We start from the raw sequence: 17,963 nt of genomic DNA, 5'->3' as shown, positions 1-17,963 counted from the left end.
GTTGGTTTGTTTGATGTGAATAAATCTCTGGGATAGAGTGGGGAACAAGGATTCAGAGTAAAGAATGCTATCTTTTTTTTTGTAAATAACACTTTATTGAATACTTCATACATAAAATTTACACCTTGATTTTGGGTATTGTTTTTAAAGAATAAATTTCCAGGACAGAGATAATTGGGTCAAAATTTTTAATAACTGCACAACACTGAAAACTATGTTCAGACTTTTTATGTCAGTGACCTGTTACCAGCAACGCATACATATTATCATGTTTTTAAAATATACATGTAATGTGTATATAGCTTGACAAGTCTTAACTTGAAAGTACAAAATCTGAAATGATGGGGCCCGGCGGCTGGCCTAGCAGCTAAAGTCCTCGCTTTGAACGTGCCGGGGTCCCATATGGGTGCCGGTTCTAATCCCAGCAGCCCCACTTCCCATTCAGCTCCCTGCTTGTGGCCTGGGAAAGCAGTCGAGGACGGCCCAAAGCTTTGGGACCCTGCACCCATGTTGGAGACCCGGAAGAGGTTCCTGGATCCCAGCTTCGGATTGGCGCAACACCGGCCATTGTGGTCAGTTGGGGAGTGAATCATTGGACGGAAGATCTTCCTCTCTGTCTGTCCTCTGTGTATATCTGACTTTGTAGTAAAAATAAATAAATCATTAAAAAAAAAACCCAAAATCTGAAATGCTCAAAATCCAAAACTTTTAGTCCTTCAACCTGATTGCACAAATTCTACTCATGACATTCATATGAAACTTTTCTGTCAACACACAGATTGACAGAAACACTATATAAAATTATCTTCAGTCTATATGCTGATGTATATGTGGGTGAAGGAATGTGTTTATGTGAAAGGCAGAATTGCAGAAAGAGGAGAGACAGAGACAGATGGTCTTCTATCTGCTGGTTTACTCCCCATTGACTGTGCCTTCGCTAGTGCATTAGAAAGCATCGGGATCAGAACTGGAGAAACTGAGACAGGAACTGGTGCTCACATTGCAGGCCACTGTTGCAGGTGGTCATGCAACCTACGCCACCACAAGCCATCGGCACATAAACGAATTTCAAGTTTGCATTTGGGTGGGCATACCCAAGATATTTCATTGCATATGAATATGTAGACACTGCAACATAAAATAAATCTGAAACATGGTTGGTTCCAAGTGTTTACGTAACCGACATCCAACCTGTGTTAAGCACATGTGTTTACAGTGTATAAAACATCCCTGGAAGGAAAGACATTGCATGGACAGGCATTTAAGAGAGAGGATGAAAGGAAAATTATTTTTTACTTTATGACAATTTTTACCCTTTTTATTTTATACCGTGTAGATACTTTAAAATATCTTTAATTCATGTCTCCTTTTCTTGAAATGTGGGCACTGATGTTAACACTATTAACAAAATGTTTTCCATTTCTTCCCCCTTTATGTACCCCATTAAATAGGTTGTCCAAACAACAAAAAGTAGTGATGTAGCACAAATGACTTACATTTTCTACAAAAATCCCAGTCAAATGTCAAAATATGTATGTTTGGAGAATAACCAAAAAACAAAAAAAGTTACGTTATCAGGATATTTGTTGAGCAGGGATAGAAGAGGTGGTTTTGTTCCAGTATTTTCTGTGATTGACTTAAAAACTGATACATTGATATTTATATTGCCTTTGTAACAGTGCTTTTTTATTTTTAAATTTTTGGTTACTCACCTGGTTCCTGTCCCTGGCATTTGCATATCGAAACCTCTGGATGTAATAAAAGACCAGCCATGCGAGGGAGATGATCATCAGGACAATGAAGGAGATGGAGACGAACACAACTGAGGTGCGGCTCACGTATTTCTGCAGGTTCCGGGTCCCAATGGTGATGGACATGGTCACAGTGATGTTTCTCTCCAGCAAGCTCACAATCTCCTTCCCTTTTGGTTCAGGAATCATTATGGCCACTATGTCTTCTACACCTGTGGTGGGAGGGGTAACAAGAGTGAGAGGATGGTGGAGGAAGTCAGAACGAAATGCATAGAACACAGACAGACACTACTTTTCAGGATTCTGTGCCAGGAAAAGGAGATGGAAGAGCCAGAAATCAGGACATGTTTTCTCTTTGTTCAGCTTGTTAGGAACATTGCCGTCTTATATCTCAGAATAGAACCTAAACTGGACTCATGATTTTGGGAGCAGTGAGGTCATGACCCTGGGACTTTCTATTTAGTTAAAGGTAGACTCTTCACAATAACTCCAGTTTTCAGTCTTAGGGTACACTCCACAGATCGTCTGAGCAGGAGAAAAGGGCATTTTGAGCCCCAAGGCAAAGGGTAATGTGCCCAGTTGTATGCCATCTATCTGAGAGCTTTCTCTGTTTCCCTACACAGACACCAAGAATGCTCTATTATGGATCTCTATATATCATTTCCAATTCAATTTTCTCCTAGAGTGAGTACTCAAACAACTTAAAAACAGGTTTTTTAAAGAGCTGTAATAACATATGTCAACTTAAAATAATGGTCTCAGAGCTACTTCCTACTTATTTGACTTACCTCAATGGAAATGGCTGTGCAATCTCATACCAAGCAAAGGGACACAGAGACAGCACAGGAAATTCCATGACTGTTTTGCCCCAAATTCAGATACTCCAACCACATTCTTCCTGCCATTGGACAGTTTGAAGCACACTTGGCATCTTTTTTTTTTTTAAAAAAAAAGATTTACTTATTTTTATTGGAAAGGCAGATATACAGAGAGGAGCAGAGTCAGAGAGGAAGGTCTTCCTTCCGATGGTTCACTCCCCAAGTGGCTGCAACGGCTGGAGCTGAGCCAATCTGAAGCCAGGAGCCTCTTCTGGGTCTCCCACATGGGTGCAGGGTCCCAAAGCTTGGGACCATCCTCAACTGCATTTCCAGGCCACAGGCAGGGAACTGGATGGGAAGTGGGGCTGCCAGGTTTAGAACCGGTGCCCATATGGGATCCCGGTGCATTCAAGGCAAGGACTTTTAACACTATGCTATATATTCTCATCTGTCACCCCAATTCAAATCCATATAGAAAGATGCAAGAACATGAGGGCATGGAAAATTCATACCCACATAGACAAACGTTATTATCTTGGATGACTACAAATTAAAGGGAACAGACTTGAAAATAGGATTTTGTAGCTGTAGGACAAACATTAAACTTAACTGCTCCTAAAGCTCACCTTATTCTCAAGCTAAGGTTAGTCAGCTAGATTTACCTACATTTGTTCAGGGTGTTGCAAATATCTTAGCAGCTACTCAGGACTTTCATTTGACCTTGATCTCCAAGTATATTTTCAGTCCTACACTTCTTCATGGTATTTCTCTTAGTCCAAATAAGTACTTTAAAAAGTAAACCAGGGCCCAGCGTGGTGACGTAGTGGTTAAGGTCCTCGCTTTGCACGTGCCGGGATCCCTTCTCCTCCTCTCTGTATATCCGCCTTTCCAATAAAAATCGATAAATCTTAAGAAAAAAGTAAACCATACTAAGATACCTGTGTTTACTATATTTTCTTTCTTACAAGTTCTTAAAACCCATGCATTAGTCCAAGTGCAAAAACCATAAAATCATTAAGTGTTTGAGTTTGGCTATTATTTCTGAGACTTATTCAAATGGCTGGTCTGAACTGAAACTTTGCAGACTTTGCTGATAATTCTGACCCAGCCTCTCATTTCATATTTACTTTGGCTAATGACTGCATGTGGTCTGAGGTTTTCTAAGGGATTAAGACTGTTGGCAGGTTTTGTGTCTACAGAAACATGATCTTCTTTGTATACTGGACTAATCTGGCCTGCTGAGGCTCATCCTGGTGCTGCTGTTATTTCAGAGATATTTAAGTCATGGCAGAATTATTATTCTTTTATTTAGGTTATTCAGGCACCTTTGATGAAGGATCTAAAATTAATTTTTTGGAAAGAGGGTCTTTGGAATTGTTGATAAGACCATTGATACCCAGAGATGTAATTTCACATTTTTTTTTTATCAAACTTCAGTAATATAACCCATTTTGGTTTGCTGTTTTGGTATCCTATTTATTAGAAAGTGTTTATCCATTCAGTATGATAGAAATATCACAGCAAATAACTTCTCGAAGTCTTATTTAACTTTTTACCTTTAGATCTTGAACAACCTGATTGTGCTTTAACAATGATATAATACCTATGGTGTTCTTACAATGGGGCAGGTTAAAAAGAGGGAATGGTTTTAGATATGTTTGGATCTATTTTGTACTATGCTTTTTTTTTTTCCTGTGGAGTTTGCATATTTGAGCCAGGACCAGACTGCTTCAGCTGTATGGGTTTTAGTGTACTTACTATCTGGCAAATTAAATCTTCCTTCATGATGTATCTTTCTTGTATTTTTCCTGTTTTCTGCTTTAAACTTCAGAGACCATAGCCTTTTAGAGCCTGTAGTGGGGCTCTGGAAGTGGACAGGTTGTTCTCAATCCAGGTTCAATGTTTTTAAAAATAGGCCGTGAAATTTTGGATCTTTATAATGTTTTAAATGACTCACTATCCATTTTCTGGGACTTGGGAAAACATTTTCTCTTCCTGTATGGTAAAGTATAATTAACTATTTTAAACTTCAGTACTTGGAGTGACACTGGTTGTGCTGTTTGTACCACTGTCGTGTCTTCATAATATAGCATTTTCATGGAATAACAAGCAGCACAAAATCAGTCAGTGGAGTGGTTATGTTCATTTATACTTCAACTGGAGTACTTTCTAATATTCATGACTATTTTACAGAACTCATATTGATAAAAATTCAAATTCCCTTTTAAAGTATTTATTTGCAAGGCGCGCTCTCTCTCCCCCCCCCCCCCACGTGTGTGTGGCGGGGCAGAGAAGGAGAGAAACACAAGTAGGGTGGAGTGCAGAAGTATGTGTGGAGGGATGCTGAAAACTCACTGCAGTGGTCTAGGTTGGTGCCCAAAGTAGCTACTGCAGGTTCATGACACAAACACAACAGAAACACAATGAGGGGCCCCAGTCTTACATCTGAGAAATTAAAACAAATAGCGTATTTCATATGGGCAAAAGGAGACCTGCTATTTTGGCAGTTGTATGATTTTGGTAATACCACATCACTGTGATTGATTTTCTGCAAAATTTCCTCAGCCTACCAACTATGCTTCTCCCAAAGGTGCTTCAAACATCTGAGTGGTAAGTGACTGTTGCTATGGAATAAGTGAAAACTCTGGAAAGGCTTTTCGGTCCTTGAGAGAATTGTGTGATGACTGTGATGAAGACATACACGACCGAGCTATTTGAGGACCCTGTAACTTTTAACACTTCCTTTTCCCAGGAGAGGGCTGGGAAATCACCGGACAATGAGCACAGCCTGTGGCCCCTTCTTCTCTGGCCATCTCAGAGAATGAGAGCATTTTTCCTTGGATTCAGGTGATCAAAAATTCTTTGCAATCCCTGCAGGTCCCATTTCCTCTAATCCTTATTCTCTGCTTTACTGTTGGCTCTTGAGAATGTAGCTGGTAGTAAGAGTGAATTGTTTGTCTTCAAGGTTCTGTGAGTTGCTGCTTGCTGTACACTGAGTTTGTCCAGCGTAAGCATACATATTCATGATGGTTCTATCTGTGCACCGTGCATTAGGAGGTCTAATGTCATCATGGTCTTGTTCTTTGAGAGTGATCTGCTCTTCCTTTCCATAACATTTTGGAGTTACATTTTAGAATAGTCTTTCATGTTGGTAATTGTCATTCTGTCTACTTAGTAGTACTAATCACTTATTTTGGTAGTGCATGAATGTCTTTCATTTCAAGTACCTCATCTTTGCTTTAATTTTGAAAATATTTCTTCCTATGTTTTTGTCTTTTGTAATCATTATTTTCCTACTGATGGTCCCTGTTCTTCTATCGTCTATATTTCTTATGCTTTTGTACCTTCATTTACTTTATTTGGAGGGAGATGATTGGTCTCACTGTTAAACTGCATCCCGTATCGGAGTGCTCAGGTTGGAATCCTGACTCTGGTCCTGGTTCTAGCTTTCTGCTAATGTGCGCACTTTGAGAGGCAGCAAGTGACAGCTCTAACATTTGGATCCCTGACTCTCATGGGGGAGGTCAGGATTGAGTTCTGGCTCCAAGCCTTGGGCAGACCCAGTCCTGGTATTGGCAGTGAATCAGTTCATCAGTGGAGAGAATCAGTGTCTTCCTGTCTCTACACCTCTCAAAGAAAAAAAATTAATTATAAAATTAAAAAGTATCTTTTCTCCCCACTGTGCTGTTTTGAGTTGGGTGGGCACAGTGATGAGGGCAACTGTTTTTTTAAAATACACATTTTTAAACACACATTATTATCATACAAAACCTAGGCATTACTGGGTCTCATCTGACTTTCCTAGCTTCTGTAAATGTTGGTTGGTACATGCCTAGCTGCTCAAATTTGTGTCTTTTTTTAAAGATTTTTTTTTTAAACTGGAAAGGCCGATCAGATTTATACAGGGAAGGAAAGACAGAGAGAAAAATCTTTCATCTGCTAGTCCACTCTCCAAGGGGCCACAATGGCGACCAGAGTTGAGCTGGTCTGAAGTCAGGAGCCATGAGTTTCTTCCAGGTCTTGCATGCAGGTACAGGGTCCCAAGGCTTTGGGCCATCCTCTACTGCATTGCCAGGCCACAAGCAGGGAGCTGGATGGGAAGTGGAGCAGCCAGTGCATGAACCTGTGCCCATATGGGATCCTGGCACATGGCAAGTGATGATTTAGCCATTAGGTTATTGCAGCAGGCCCAAAATTAGTATCTTTATATGGAGACAATAGGTAGCTCTTACTCAATAGACATGTATTCTAGCCTCCTGTTTTGTTTAAAAAATAAACTGTCAAGCTATTACTAGAGTGGTGGTATAATTTTACATTTCTTTTAAAAATGTTTGAATTATAAGTTTGACAATATCCTTGCCAGCATTTGGTTTCCTCAAATTTTAAATTTCAGTGGTCTTCTTAGGAATAGTGGTGTTTCATTGCATGTATCATGACTTAAAATGATGGTTGACTTACGAGTTTCTCAAACTGACCTTCAAGCTCATAAATATGTCTTCAGATGTATACATTCTATAATTTATCAGTTTATACTCTATCTAAACTATTGCATTTTCATTCTAAATATGTACCATTGGTGCATTTTTAACAATTTCTAGATCCCACTGCATTGGGTATTCCCTTACAATAAGTGGTCACTTTTTAAAAAACATTCATTCATTCTTATTGGAAAGGCAGATATACAGAGGGAAGGAGAGGCATAGAGGAAGAGCTCCTGTCCATTGATTCACTCCCCAAGCGGTCGCTATGACTGGAGCTGAGCCAATCCAAAGTCAGAAGCCCAGAGCTTCCTCTGGGTCTCCCACATGGATACAGGGTCCCAAAGCTTTGGGAAGTCCTCAACTGCTTTCCCAGACCACAGGCAGGGAGCTGGATGGGAAGCGAGGCTGCCAGGACCAGAACTGGTACCCAAATGGGATCCCAGTGCATTCAAGGCAAGGACTCTAGCCACTAGGTCCTGCTGCCAGGCCCAAGTGGCCACTTTTAAACAGCATTATGTCTCAGTTGTTGCTTGTTTATTCTGTATGATCTTTCATTACCTAATGAGCTTTTATTTCCCTGTTGGTATTAGGTTGTCTGTTTGGTTGTCATGTTTACTAGTGTAAAACAGAGTGGGGAGATTGTCTTGTTGCTCCAGAGGACTGAAAACACAAATGAATAACTTTGGGTGGCTCCGTGTACCAAAGGATAATCCAAGACTCCATCTCTTTTTGGGTAGGCTTTCTGCAATGTTACATCTTGCTTATTCTTCACTCAGATGAGCCCTGCTTACCACCTCACCTAAAACCCCCTTGATGATGAATTCACCTGCTAATTGAGCTTTACTTTTCTGCACATCATCAAACCCCACATGCTTTACCACTTGTATCCTGCTTCCCAGACCCTTCCTCTGTGAATCTTGGAACTTCATCTTTGGTTAATAAATTCCATATTGGCCTTGGTCTCCTCTTGAGATGCTCCCTTCACTTCCTTGATCCTATACTTCCCTGCTCTGCTTGATCTGGCTGTTTCAGGACTCTGCACTGTGGTTACACAGAGACTTCAAAATTCTTTCCAATCTATTTTATTAAATTACACTCCATATAACTTCAGGGCCAAAAGACAATTTGGTATGCATACTTCTTGCTACATGCACACCATTATTGCTCATCTTTTCATAGCCACCTTAAAAAGCCACTTAACTTTTGGTATTCTCTGCTCCTGGATTTATAACCCAACCTCTCCTAGCCTCCCCTCCACTACTTTCCTTTCCCACAATTCCAGGGCTTTGATTAGTCAGCTATTTGCCCCCCCAGCATTCCATGGATCTTCTCCCCAAGATCCCCACAGCCATTTACCCTTACTGACCTATCTTCAACCTGTCATCATTAAAAAATATATCTCTGAAATCTTGTTATCAAAACTGTCACCTTCCTAATGCCACTTCCAACTTCCCATAAATCCTCTTCTGCCTTTATTCCTCTCTGTATTCAGCAATATATAGCATGACATAGCACTGTAGTTATAAACTCTTAAAGATCCAAAAATGTTCTGAAATGCATGCATAGTACTTATCATAACATGCCTTATAAACTCCTTGAAGACTTTTCATGTTTCATTTTCCTCTGCCTCTATTTAATTACGTGAACATGCTAAGATGAAAATCTCAGAAGTTATATGCTTTCACTTGAAACTTAGAATCCTGATCTAAAGTGAATGTTTAACATTGCCCTGTTCTATTCCACCACGTATCCACTTTACATCACCCAAACTATATCTTTTCATTCTTATGTATATTTGGAAACCTCCCACATTCATTCCTACTCAGTCTCATTAGTGACCTTATCTCTGGAGTAATGAGAAAAAAAAAATACCCACCAGGAGGAAATGTCCTGTTCCCTTATAAAATGAGGTCAGTAACATTGAATCATTTGGCACAGGGCCTGCCATATTAAAGCCTCTAGATAGATATTAATTTTTATTAGTTCCATTAGTGTTTTATTACCACTGGTAAATATAAAGTGATTTTGCATCCTTGACACCCTTCTCTTGACACAATCCAGTACAAGTCCCTTCTTCCACAGTGAGTTTGATACAGTGTAGTACAGTTCCCTTCGATGCGACAATGAAGCTGATATAAAGCAAACACAATGTATTGTTACTAAGGCAACAAAGACTCAGTTAAGTGCAATTTGTCTCACCTGCCACAGTCACCAGTGGCTCAGTTACCGGCAAAGAACCTGGTTATTACGAGTTGGAAGCAAAGCAAATGAACTCTTCCTGCTGATCTTAAAACAGGAGCATCTATGGGGTGGGTGTTTGACTAAGTGGTTGAGTCTACACCTAAGCAAATGAACTCTTACTGCTGATCTTAAAACAGGAGCATCTATGGGGTGGGTGTTTGACTAAGTGGTTAAAAGTCTACACCTACATTCCAAATCATAGTGTCAGTGTTTGAATTCTGGGCTGTCCTCCTAACAACCTCCTGTTAGTGAGCACCTGGGAGGAAGCAATGGTGGCTCAAGTACTTGTGGTTCCAGCCACCTATGACGGAGAATGGGACGGAGTCCCTGTTCTTGGTTTCTGGCTATTGCAGGCATTTGGAAAGTTTAGTAAAGGATGGGAGATTTCTTTGCTCTTAAGTCAAATACATATAAATAATCTAAAGGAAGCCCATCTCTGAGGCCATACTGTGGGAGTTTTAAAAACTGTTACAGGGGATATGACTAAAAATAGAACTAGCATTAGAAGAGTCAAGCCACCAAATCAGGAAATAACTTGATAATATTTTGCGCTTTGACTAAGCCACATCTGAAGCCAGTCTATCTTTGGATTTTAGAGTTAACTGTTTTACTCCAGGCAGTTCAAGCTGGATTTCTTTGTCCTCTGTTCCCATAGTACATAGCCAAGTAGTCACCATTTGCTTTTTTAATTTCAAGAACCCAGGTCTTCAAAAATTCCCAGATTCACTGAATCTTATTAAATGAGTAATTTCTCAGGTGGACCAGTTTACTTTGACCTCAATCCATTTACTTGACTTGACAATAGAACTTACTTCTTTCCTTCATATATTTCAGAGAATATCCACATCACATTAATTTACTGCTGTTTCTCTTGCACGTCTGGTGTTAAGGCTTTCCTCGATCCTCACTCCATTACTCCCAAAGTATGTTCTTTTAGCGTTTCTATGTAGAGTGAGGTTAACGCTAAACTGATACATGTACCTTGCCTCAGACCCATGTTAGCACACTTGCTGGGATTGTGGGGGATATTTTCTGGGTCACAGTTTTATAATGATCAACATAGATTTCAGAGAACAAAAACTTACATGCACAGTGGATCAATTCCTCATTTGAAAATCATCATTCAAAAATTCAACTGATCATCAGTAGCCATGATTTCTTCAGCTGTCTGGCAATGTCGAAACAGGCTCACTCAAGCTGCTGAGTCAACACTAATGAATCAGAGCTTCTCAAAGTTCTGCCTTAAGCTTGAAACGCTGAATTCTGGCAGTTACTAAAGCACTTTTTAAAAAAAAAGATTTATTCATTTCCACTGGAAAATCAGATCCACACAGAGAAGGAGAGACAGAGAAAATGATCCTCTGAGCTGGTTCACTCCCAAAGTAGCCGCAACGGCCGGAGCTTAGCCGATCCAAAGCCAGGAACCAGCAACTTCATCTGAGTCTCCCACATGGGAACAGGGTCCCGAGGCTTTGGCTCATCCTCTATTGCTTTCCCAGGATACAAGCCAGGGAAATAGTATAGTACTTCATAAGGGGTCATAATTCTATCAGTTTCTTATTTAAGTGTGCCCCGACACTGTTGGTACAGACAATGTCAGACAGTCCAGCATTCCATTGTCTACACATGTCCAAGAGTTACATTGGGAATCTATCTTTTGTGTGGAAGCAGGGATGCATATTCCATTATAAAGCTTCTGTACAGCAAAGGAAGCAATTAACAAAGTGAGGAAGTAACCAACAGAATGGGGAAAAATTTTCCATAAGACACAAGTGATAGGGGACTAATATCCAGGATTTACAAAGAGCTCCAGAAACCCAGGGACAGCAAAAACAAACAAACAAACAAACAAACAAAAAACCAAAAACCAAACCAAAACAAAACAAGCAAACAAAAAAACCCTGTGAAAAAATGGGCAAGGGAAATGAACAGACATTTTTAAAAAGAACAGATTCAAATGGCTAATAGACATATGAAAGGATGCTCAGGCTCCCTAGCCATCAGAGAGATACAAAGGAAAACCACATTGAGGGACCACCTAACTCCAGTGAGACTGGCCTACACTCAGAACTCAGCTAACAACACCTGCTGTCGTGGATGTGGGTAAAAAGTTACCCTCCTTCACTGCTGGTGGGAGTGTAGGTTATTACAACCACTGTGGAAATCAATATGGAGAGAGCTTGGAGAATTGCAAATAAACCTGCCATATGACCTAGCTATCCCACTCCTAGGAATATACCCAATAGAAGTGAAATCTGCATATGAGAAGGGGATCTGTAATCCTATATTTGCAGCAGCACAATCCACAATAGCAAAGACATGGAAACAATCCAGATGTGCTTCCAAAGAAGAGTGGTTAAAGAAACTGAGGTACATCCACTCCATGGAATATTATTCAGCTATTAAGAAGAATGAAATTATTCTATCTACAACCAGGTGGTCCCAACTAGAGACCATTGTGCTCAGTGAAATGAGTCAATCACAAAAAACCAAAAACTATACATTCTCTCTAATATAAGGAAACCATCATGGAACGTGTAACTTCAATAACCCAATCCATACTGTTTTGTTTGGGTGTATCCCATGTGTTTTCATGTTTTTGATTTCAGTTTCATTTATTCAAAATACTCTCTTTTCTCTTGTTGAATTCACTGCTGGCTCATGGATTACACAGTGGCATCATTTTTCCCAAGAAACTTTTGTATTTCCTTTTTGTCACCCATGTGTTGGTTACTCAGTGGCGCATTTTTTCATGGTGCTGTAATTTGTTGTTGTTGTTGTAGTATCTGTTCTAACCCATATCAATCGTTGACCTTGTTTCATGGCTCCCCACTTATGGAAATGTATAGTGATGGAGTACTAGGGTCTATCATATAGAGACATGGGGGTATATAACGGAACATGCATCCCTGCTTCCAGACGAAAGATAGATTCCCAATGTGTAGACAATGGGATGCCGGACTGTCTGACATTGTACCAGCAATGTCAGGGCACACTTAAATAAGAGACTCATGGAATTATGACCACTTATGAAGGACTATACTACTGTAGCAACATGGGGAAAATTTGTCATGGTGGGAGCTTGGGGGGCAGAATTCCAGTCTATACAAACTTCAAGAAATCAAAATAAAAATATGACAAAAAAGAAAAAAAATGTATAATGAATTTAAAAATAAAACAAACTTTAGAAAGAAAATAAAGATATTTAGCATCACAATTGAGGTGTACTAAAATGTAAAATATACACTGTGATTTGAATACAGTATAAAACATCTTAGTATTAATATTGATATCTTTATAATGAGATATTTCATATTGATTAGATGTTAAAAAATATTCTGGCTATGTTGAGTTACATAAAATACATTTAATTTTTTCCACTTCTCTCTTTTTCCAAAAATTTGACTACCAAAAAATTAAAAATTAAGTGTGTAGCTCATATTATATTTTTATTGAACAGCTCTGTAACTCCATTAACAGGCTTATGTGTTGGTCTAAATGGGTACAATTACTGCTGTATAAAAAGATAAAGACAAGGAAGTAATAGTTTCTTTTCTTTAGGAGCTGACATTTTAAAGGGGCTGCGGCAGGTTTGGAAATAACAATAAAGCAAAATAAAAAGTAAGGGCATATATATAGATATAAAGTTCTTTAGGGACTGTAGCGGGCAGGGATCCAAGTACTGAGTCATCACCTGTTACCTGCTAACGCATGCATTAGCAGCAGGCTGGAATTGGCAGTAGCACTGGGACTTGAACTCAGCCACTCTGACATGGGATGTGGGTGTTCCAAATGGCCCCTCAACCACCAGGCAACGTGCCAAACCCTCATTTGCTTCTCTGATGAAGTCACTTCACTCCTGGAACTCAGTCCCTGACTCCTGTAAGAGCTAACTGCCCTGAAGTCTGAGATGCAGCTATCACCTAGGAGCTTATCATAGACAGAAATCTAGAGATGGGAAAATGAGACTCCTCAAATCCACTTTAAACCGTCACTTACATGTACACTGTCGATGTCTATAATATAAAACAGTACTGCCCAAATTACAACCAGTCCACACACTTTTATGGTATTGATTAGTACTTTCCTGGAACATTCACAGTAGAAAAAAGGTGTCATTCTTGGACTATCATTTTGAGTGCCCCTCCAGCAAATGCTAACCCGTGCTGTGGCAGTTTAAATCTGATTGCTCCAAAGTAACATGTATGCTGGAGTTAGTTATGGCTCCAGGGTTATTCTGAGCTTAACTTCTAACTATCCAGCTCACCATTGTTGCAGAATAGATTGAGAGGACTTCACAACCAAGCCATGTTGATCCAGTGGGAAACGAAAAGCAGGTCCACATGATTGCAGTGGTGGTGGTGATGGATTTTTGGCTCCAGCTCAGCCAGAGAAAGCACATATGTTAAATCACCCACTGAAGAGATCTCAGATACGGGCAGAGCCAGTAGCAGCTGTTGCAAACCAGGAATACTACTGTAGGGAGCCAAGCAGAGAGCATTTGCCATGTCCAACCTCCATATTTTTCAAAAAAACAAAACAAAAAAAACAAACAAAAAAAATCAAAGCTGAGTTCTTGAGATTTACCCAAGTCAAAAAGAGGCTAGAAAGAAGTTTTCACGGAGACTTTCAAAATACTTAGAAAGATGCCACTAACTGCTAACATAAATTATGACCTTAACGATGGATGCTGTCATTTTGCACAAACTAAGCTACCAGAAAGAGGTAAAACCATTTAAATATTCATATCAAGAATGCTAACACGTGGACTTTTATGCTGTAATATAACAGTCAAGTATTTCAAATGAAACGCCAAATCACAATTCTTCAATTTTGCTTTTCTTTCTTTTTTTTTTTTTGTAACCACATGAAACCCAAACCTAATCACTTATTAATTATTTACAGTCTGGCTTTGAAGATGATAGTGCTTGAAGCAAGTGGTACTTAATGATGACAGCCAGGCTGGCTCTACAAGGCCTCAGCAGTCACAAGTTACTGAGCAGAGAAATTAAGAGCAGCCTCATTTCTTGCTCAGAGATTTGCCTCAGACAGGCTACTGAAATCACAGGTACATTTGAATAAACAGAAATAGACCCAGTAAGCAAATCAAACCAAACCAACAGCCTGTGTTTTCTTTTTGACTTGGTTTTCAGAATTTATTCAAATGCTCTAAATTGCATATAGGTTGTTTCAGACAGTCCTACTAATGTGCTGCACTTTCATAATTCGCATTCATTGGCTCACATATGTCCACAGAACACATAGCACACACACATGGCAATGAAGCCTCTTACCTGACACCATGGTTCTTCCACAAGTGCCTACACAGCCAAGGCAGAATATTTATTGTCTGGTTGCTAATTAGTACCCCTTACTTAACCTAGACATGATCACTCACTTTCCCTTTTGCAAACAACCCAGAAATGAAATAAAATGGTTGCTTTCCTCAATCCATTAACAACTTTCACTTGGTAAATTGCACTTGCAAATATTAGTTTCTGGATCCTAAGAACTATGTCAACTGATGATAATCATTAGACTTCATTTTCTCACTAGAAACATATAACTCTGAGTGTCAAGACTTCTACCGGAAATAAGACTGTCAACAGGGCAAAAGATAGCTATGTGCTTCCATTGCTGAGTAACTGGTAAAATCACTTTCCAATCCTGAAGCAAGTAAGTGCATTTTAACTGATACACTAGCACAGTAATTTACATGGGCATAATGTTAACTGAAGGAGCAGACTGATTTTTTTTTTCACAGTGAAATGAAGGAACAATTATACAAAACATGGGAAGATTGGAATCATGCCAGCTGACAGTTCACATCCTAATGGGGTCATTTAAGAAGATGTTAAAAAAATTGCAGTGGGCCTGGCATGATGGCTCAGTGGCCGAGTCCTTACCTTGCAGGCAGTGGGATCCCATATGGGTGCTGGTTTGTGTCCCAGCTGCTCCACTTCCCACCTAGCTCCCTGCTTGTGGCCTTGGAAAGCAGTTGAGGGTGGCCCTTAACTTTGAAATCCTAAACCCTTGTAGGAGACCCAGAAGAAGCTTCTGGCTTCTGGCTTTAGCTCAGCTCAGGTTTGGCCATTCTAACCTGCCGGAGTCCAGCTCCAGCCCATTTTGGAACTCGAGAAGGGTGCATGGAATAGGCGTAGAGAAAATAAACTGACTGCTATAGATCATAATGGACAATGCAAGAAAGCTGTCCCTTTTATTTATACAGAAGCAGTCACAAGTTCTGGCACAGACTTATTACGTAATGCTCAAGTGAGTGTTTCCAAGGATAATTCTGCCAATTGTTTCACCTTGAGGCAGGATATCAGCCGTCCTAATCCTGTGGTTAGGAAGTTCTCAATAGATGGCATATATCAATCGGTAACACATTCCTATTACAATCCTCATTCTACAACTTAGTCTTGAATCAGTTAAGGGAGGAAGTGCATCACAGAAGGAGGGACCTAAAAATCGAGGAAAGAGGGAAAGAATAGATTCCCACTACTCCAAGGGACTTAGCACCCTTGATTAACATATGGTCAATGGGGGAGGAAAATCCTAAGCATAGGTTCCTGCTACACCCTTGATCAACACATGATCAATGGGGGCAGTTGAGACAGCATGAATAGTAAAAGACCCTTTTGCTAAGACTTTAATCAGCAACATCAACTTCCAAGCTCACATTGATAGTAAAGACCAACTCTGCAGTGGCAGACAATCTCAGTGTGGCTGTCCAGTGTCCATGCAAAGAGCAGTGGAAATGCCTTCAGGTGGATGCAGAGACATCTGCTGGGTCTTGTCACACAACGGGAATTCCTTGCGGCCTTGCCTGCAATGGAACAATTCTCTTCACACCTTCATGTCTTCCACATCCACTGCATGGACCCCAGCAGTAGCCATTTGTGGAATGAACCAGCAGATGGAAAATGTTTTTCTCTGTCTCTCCTCTCTGTAAATCTGCCTTTCTGGTGAAAAATATCTTTAAAAATTGTAAAGTAACAAAGAATATAATACAAACCATAAATACGCATAGTTTTTTATTCTCTCTCTGTATATATAAAGGTCAGCTTGTGGTGGAGTTGCTAAAGCTGCCAACTATAATGCTGACATCTCACGTGGGTGCTGGTTGAGGTCATGGCTGGAGTCAGGATTTTTTTTTTTAAAGATTTATTCATTTTTATTACAGCCAGATATACAGAGAGGAGGAGAGACAGAGAGGAAGATCTTCCATCCGATGATTCACTCCCCAAGTGACCCGCAACGGGCCGGTACGCGCCGATCCGAAGCCGGGAACCTGGAACCTCTTCCAGGTCTCTCACGCAGGTGCAGTGTCCCAATGCATTGGGCCGTCCTCAACTGCTTTCCCAGGCCACAAGCAGGGAGCTGGATGGGAAGTGGAGCTGCCGGGATTAGAACCAGCGCCCATATGGGATCCTGGGGCTTTCAAGGTGAGGACTTTAGCCGCTAGGCCACGCCGGGCCCAGTCAGGATATTTTTACATTTTTGTCTTTGAGCTTTCAGAACTTCCACCTGTGCACATATACATTTCAAGTGAAGCTTTCTTAGCATGTCAAGGCTCTCTGATGGCAGTCTTGCCTGATGGGAAGGGGCTCTCAGAAATAACTATTTCAAAAGGTGAACTGGACATGCCCACTTCCATCCCTGCATCGCTTGCACCTCTCTCCAGGGACACCCACGAAGCTGGCTGTTCTATAAGAAGAGGGTGGGTGGCTGCTTTGGGAAGAGAAAAGTTGGGATCTCGTGGTACATCAATGGCCCTGAGGCTTCTGTGCTAGAAGGGACCTACTGGGACCTAAAAAAGTGATGGAACAGCTGCGTCCCTCCTCTTTTGACCTGCAGCACTGGGAATTGAGGGAGGCACCTTGGAGCAGAGCGGCAGGTGACCCACAGCCATGGAATCAACGCTCCTCCCTGGGATCTGCATAAAGGGGAGAGGACAGGGAAATCATGTTCTCAGAAGTGACAAATTCTACCTACGGGTGTCAACATCAGTCTTAGTGGATGTGTTAGTTCCTTATCACTACTATGACAAATTACCACAGACTTGCAGGCTTGAAATAACACCAAGTTATCTCATTTAGTTTTCGCAATCACATTTCCAAAGCAGGTGTTATTGGGCTAAAATCAAGAAGTCAGCAGGGCTGTGTTCCCTTGGGAAGTTCAAAATGAAATCTATTTTCTTGGATTCCCCAGCTTCAAGAGAAGACCTGCAACCTCTGGCTTATGGCCAAATCGTTCCAAGCTGTGCTACCCTCATCATGCCCTCTCAAACGGAACATTTCAAGTGGGTAACCCAGGATCATCTTTCCAGTGGAAGGTTTTCAATTTCATCACATCTGTGAAGTCCCTTTTGCCATGCAAGGTAACACAGTCACAGCTCCTTTACATCTTTTGGGTCACGATTCTGCCTACCACAATGAAAGAGGCAGCCGGCTCCCAGAAGTAGGCTTCTGGAGGCAGATTATCCCCAGTTCCTGGGAGGGTCCCTGATTGTCAGCAGTTTATATGGCCCAGATAATTAAGGTTCCTTATGATTTCCCTAGGATTTTCATGGGGCTTGAATAGATTGACTTCAGCTAGGATTTGACTTTAACAAAAGCTAAAATCATGAATTCTTATTATTGAGAAGAACAGTTATCCTCTTTTGCTGC

The 17,963-nt window shown here is 40.6% G+C and overlaps 1 protein-coding gene across 1 annotated transcript in view; it reads right to left on the bottom strand.

Moving 5' to 3' along the window:
- Positions 1 to 17,963, bottom strand: part of RNF150 (ring finger protein 150) — a 216,444-nt gene that overhangs the window by 77,769 nt on the left and 120,712 nt on the right. The window contains exon 2 of the mRNA XM_004588141.2: positions 1,713 to 1,963. Within this exon, the coding sequence (XP_004588198.1) occupies positions 1,713 to 1,963 (251 nt within the window). The remainder of the gene's footprint in view (positions 1 to 1,712; positions 1,964 to 17,963) is intronic.

This window comes from Ochotona princeps, chromosome 7 (assembly GCF_030435755.1).
Source record: "Ochotona princeps isolate mOchPri1 chromosome 7, mOchPri1.hap1, whole genome shotgun sequence".
In the NCBI taxonomy this organism is placed as follows: Eukaryota; Metazoa; Chordata; class Mammalia; order Lagomorpha; family Ochotonidae; genus Ochotona; species Ochotona princeps.
Note: the sequence above shows the minus strand (reverse complement) of the source record. Positions and strands in the feature narration are given on the sequence as shown.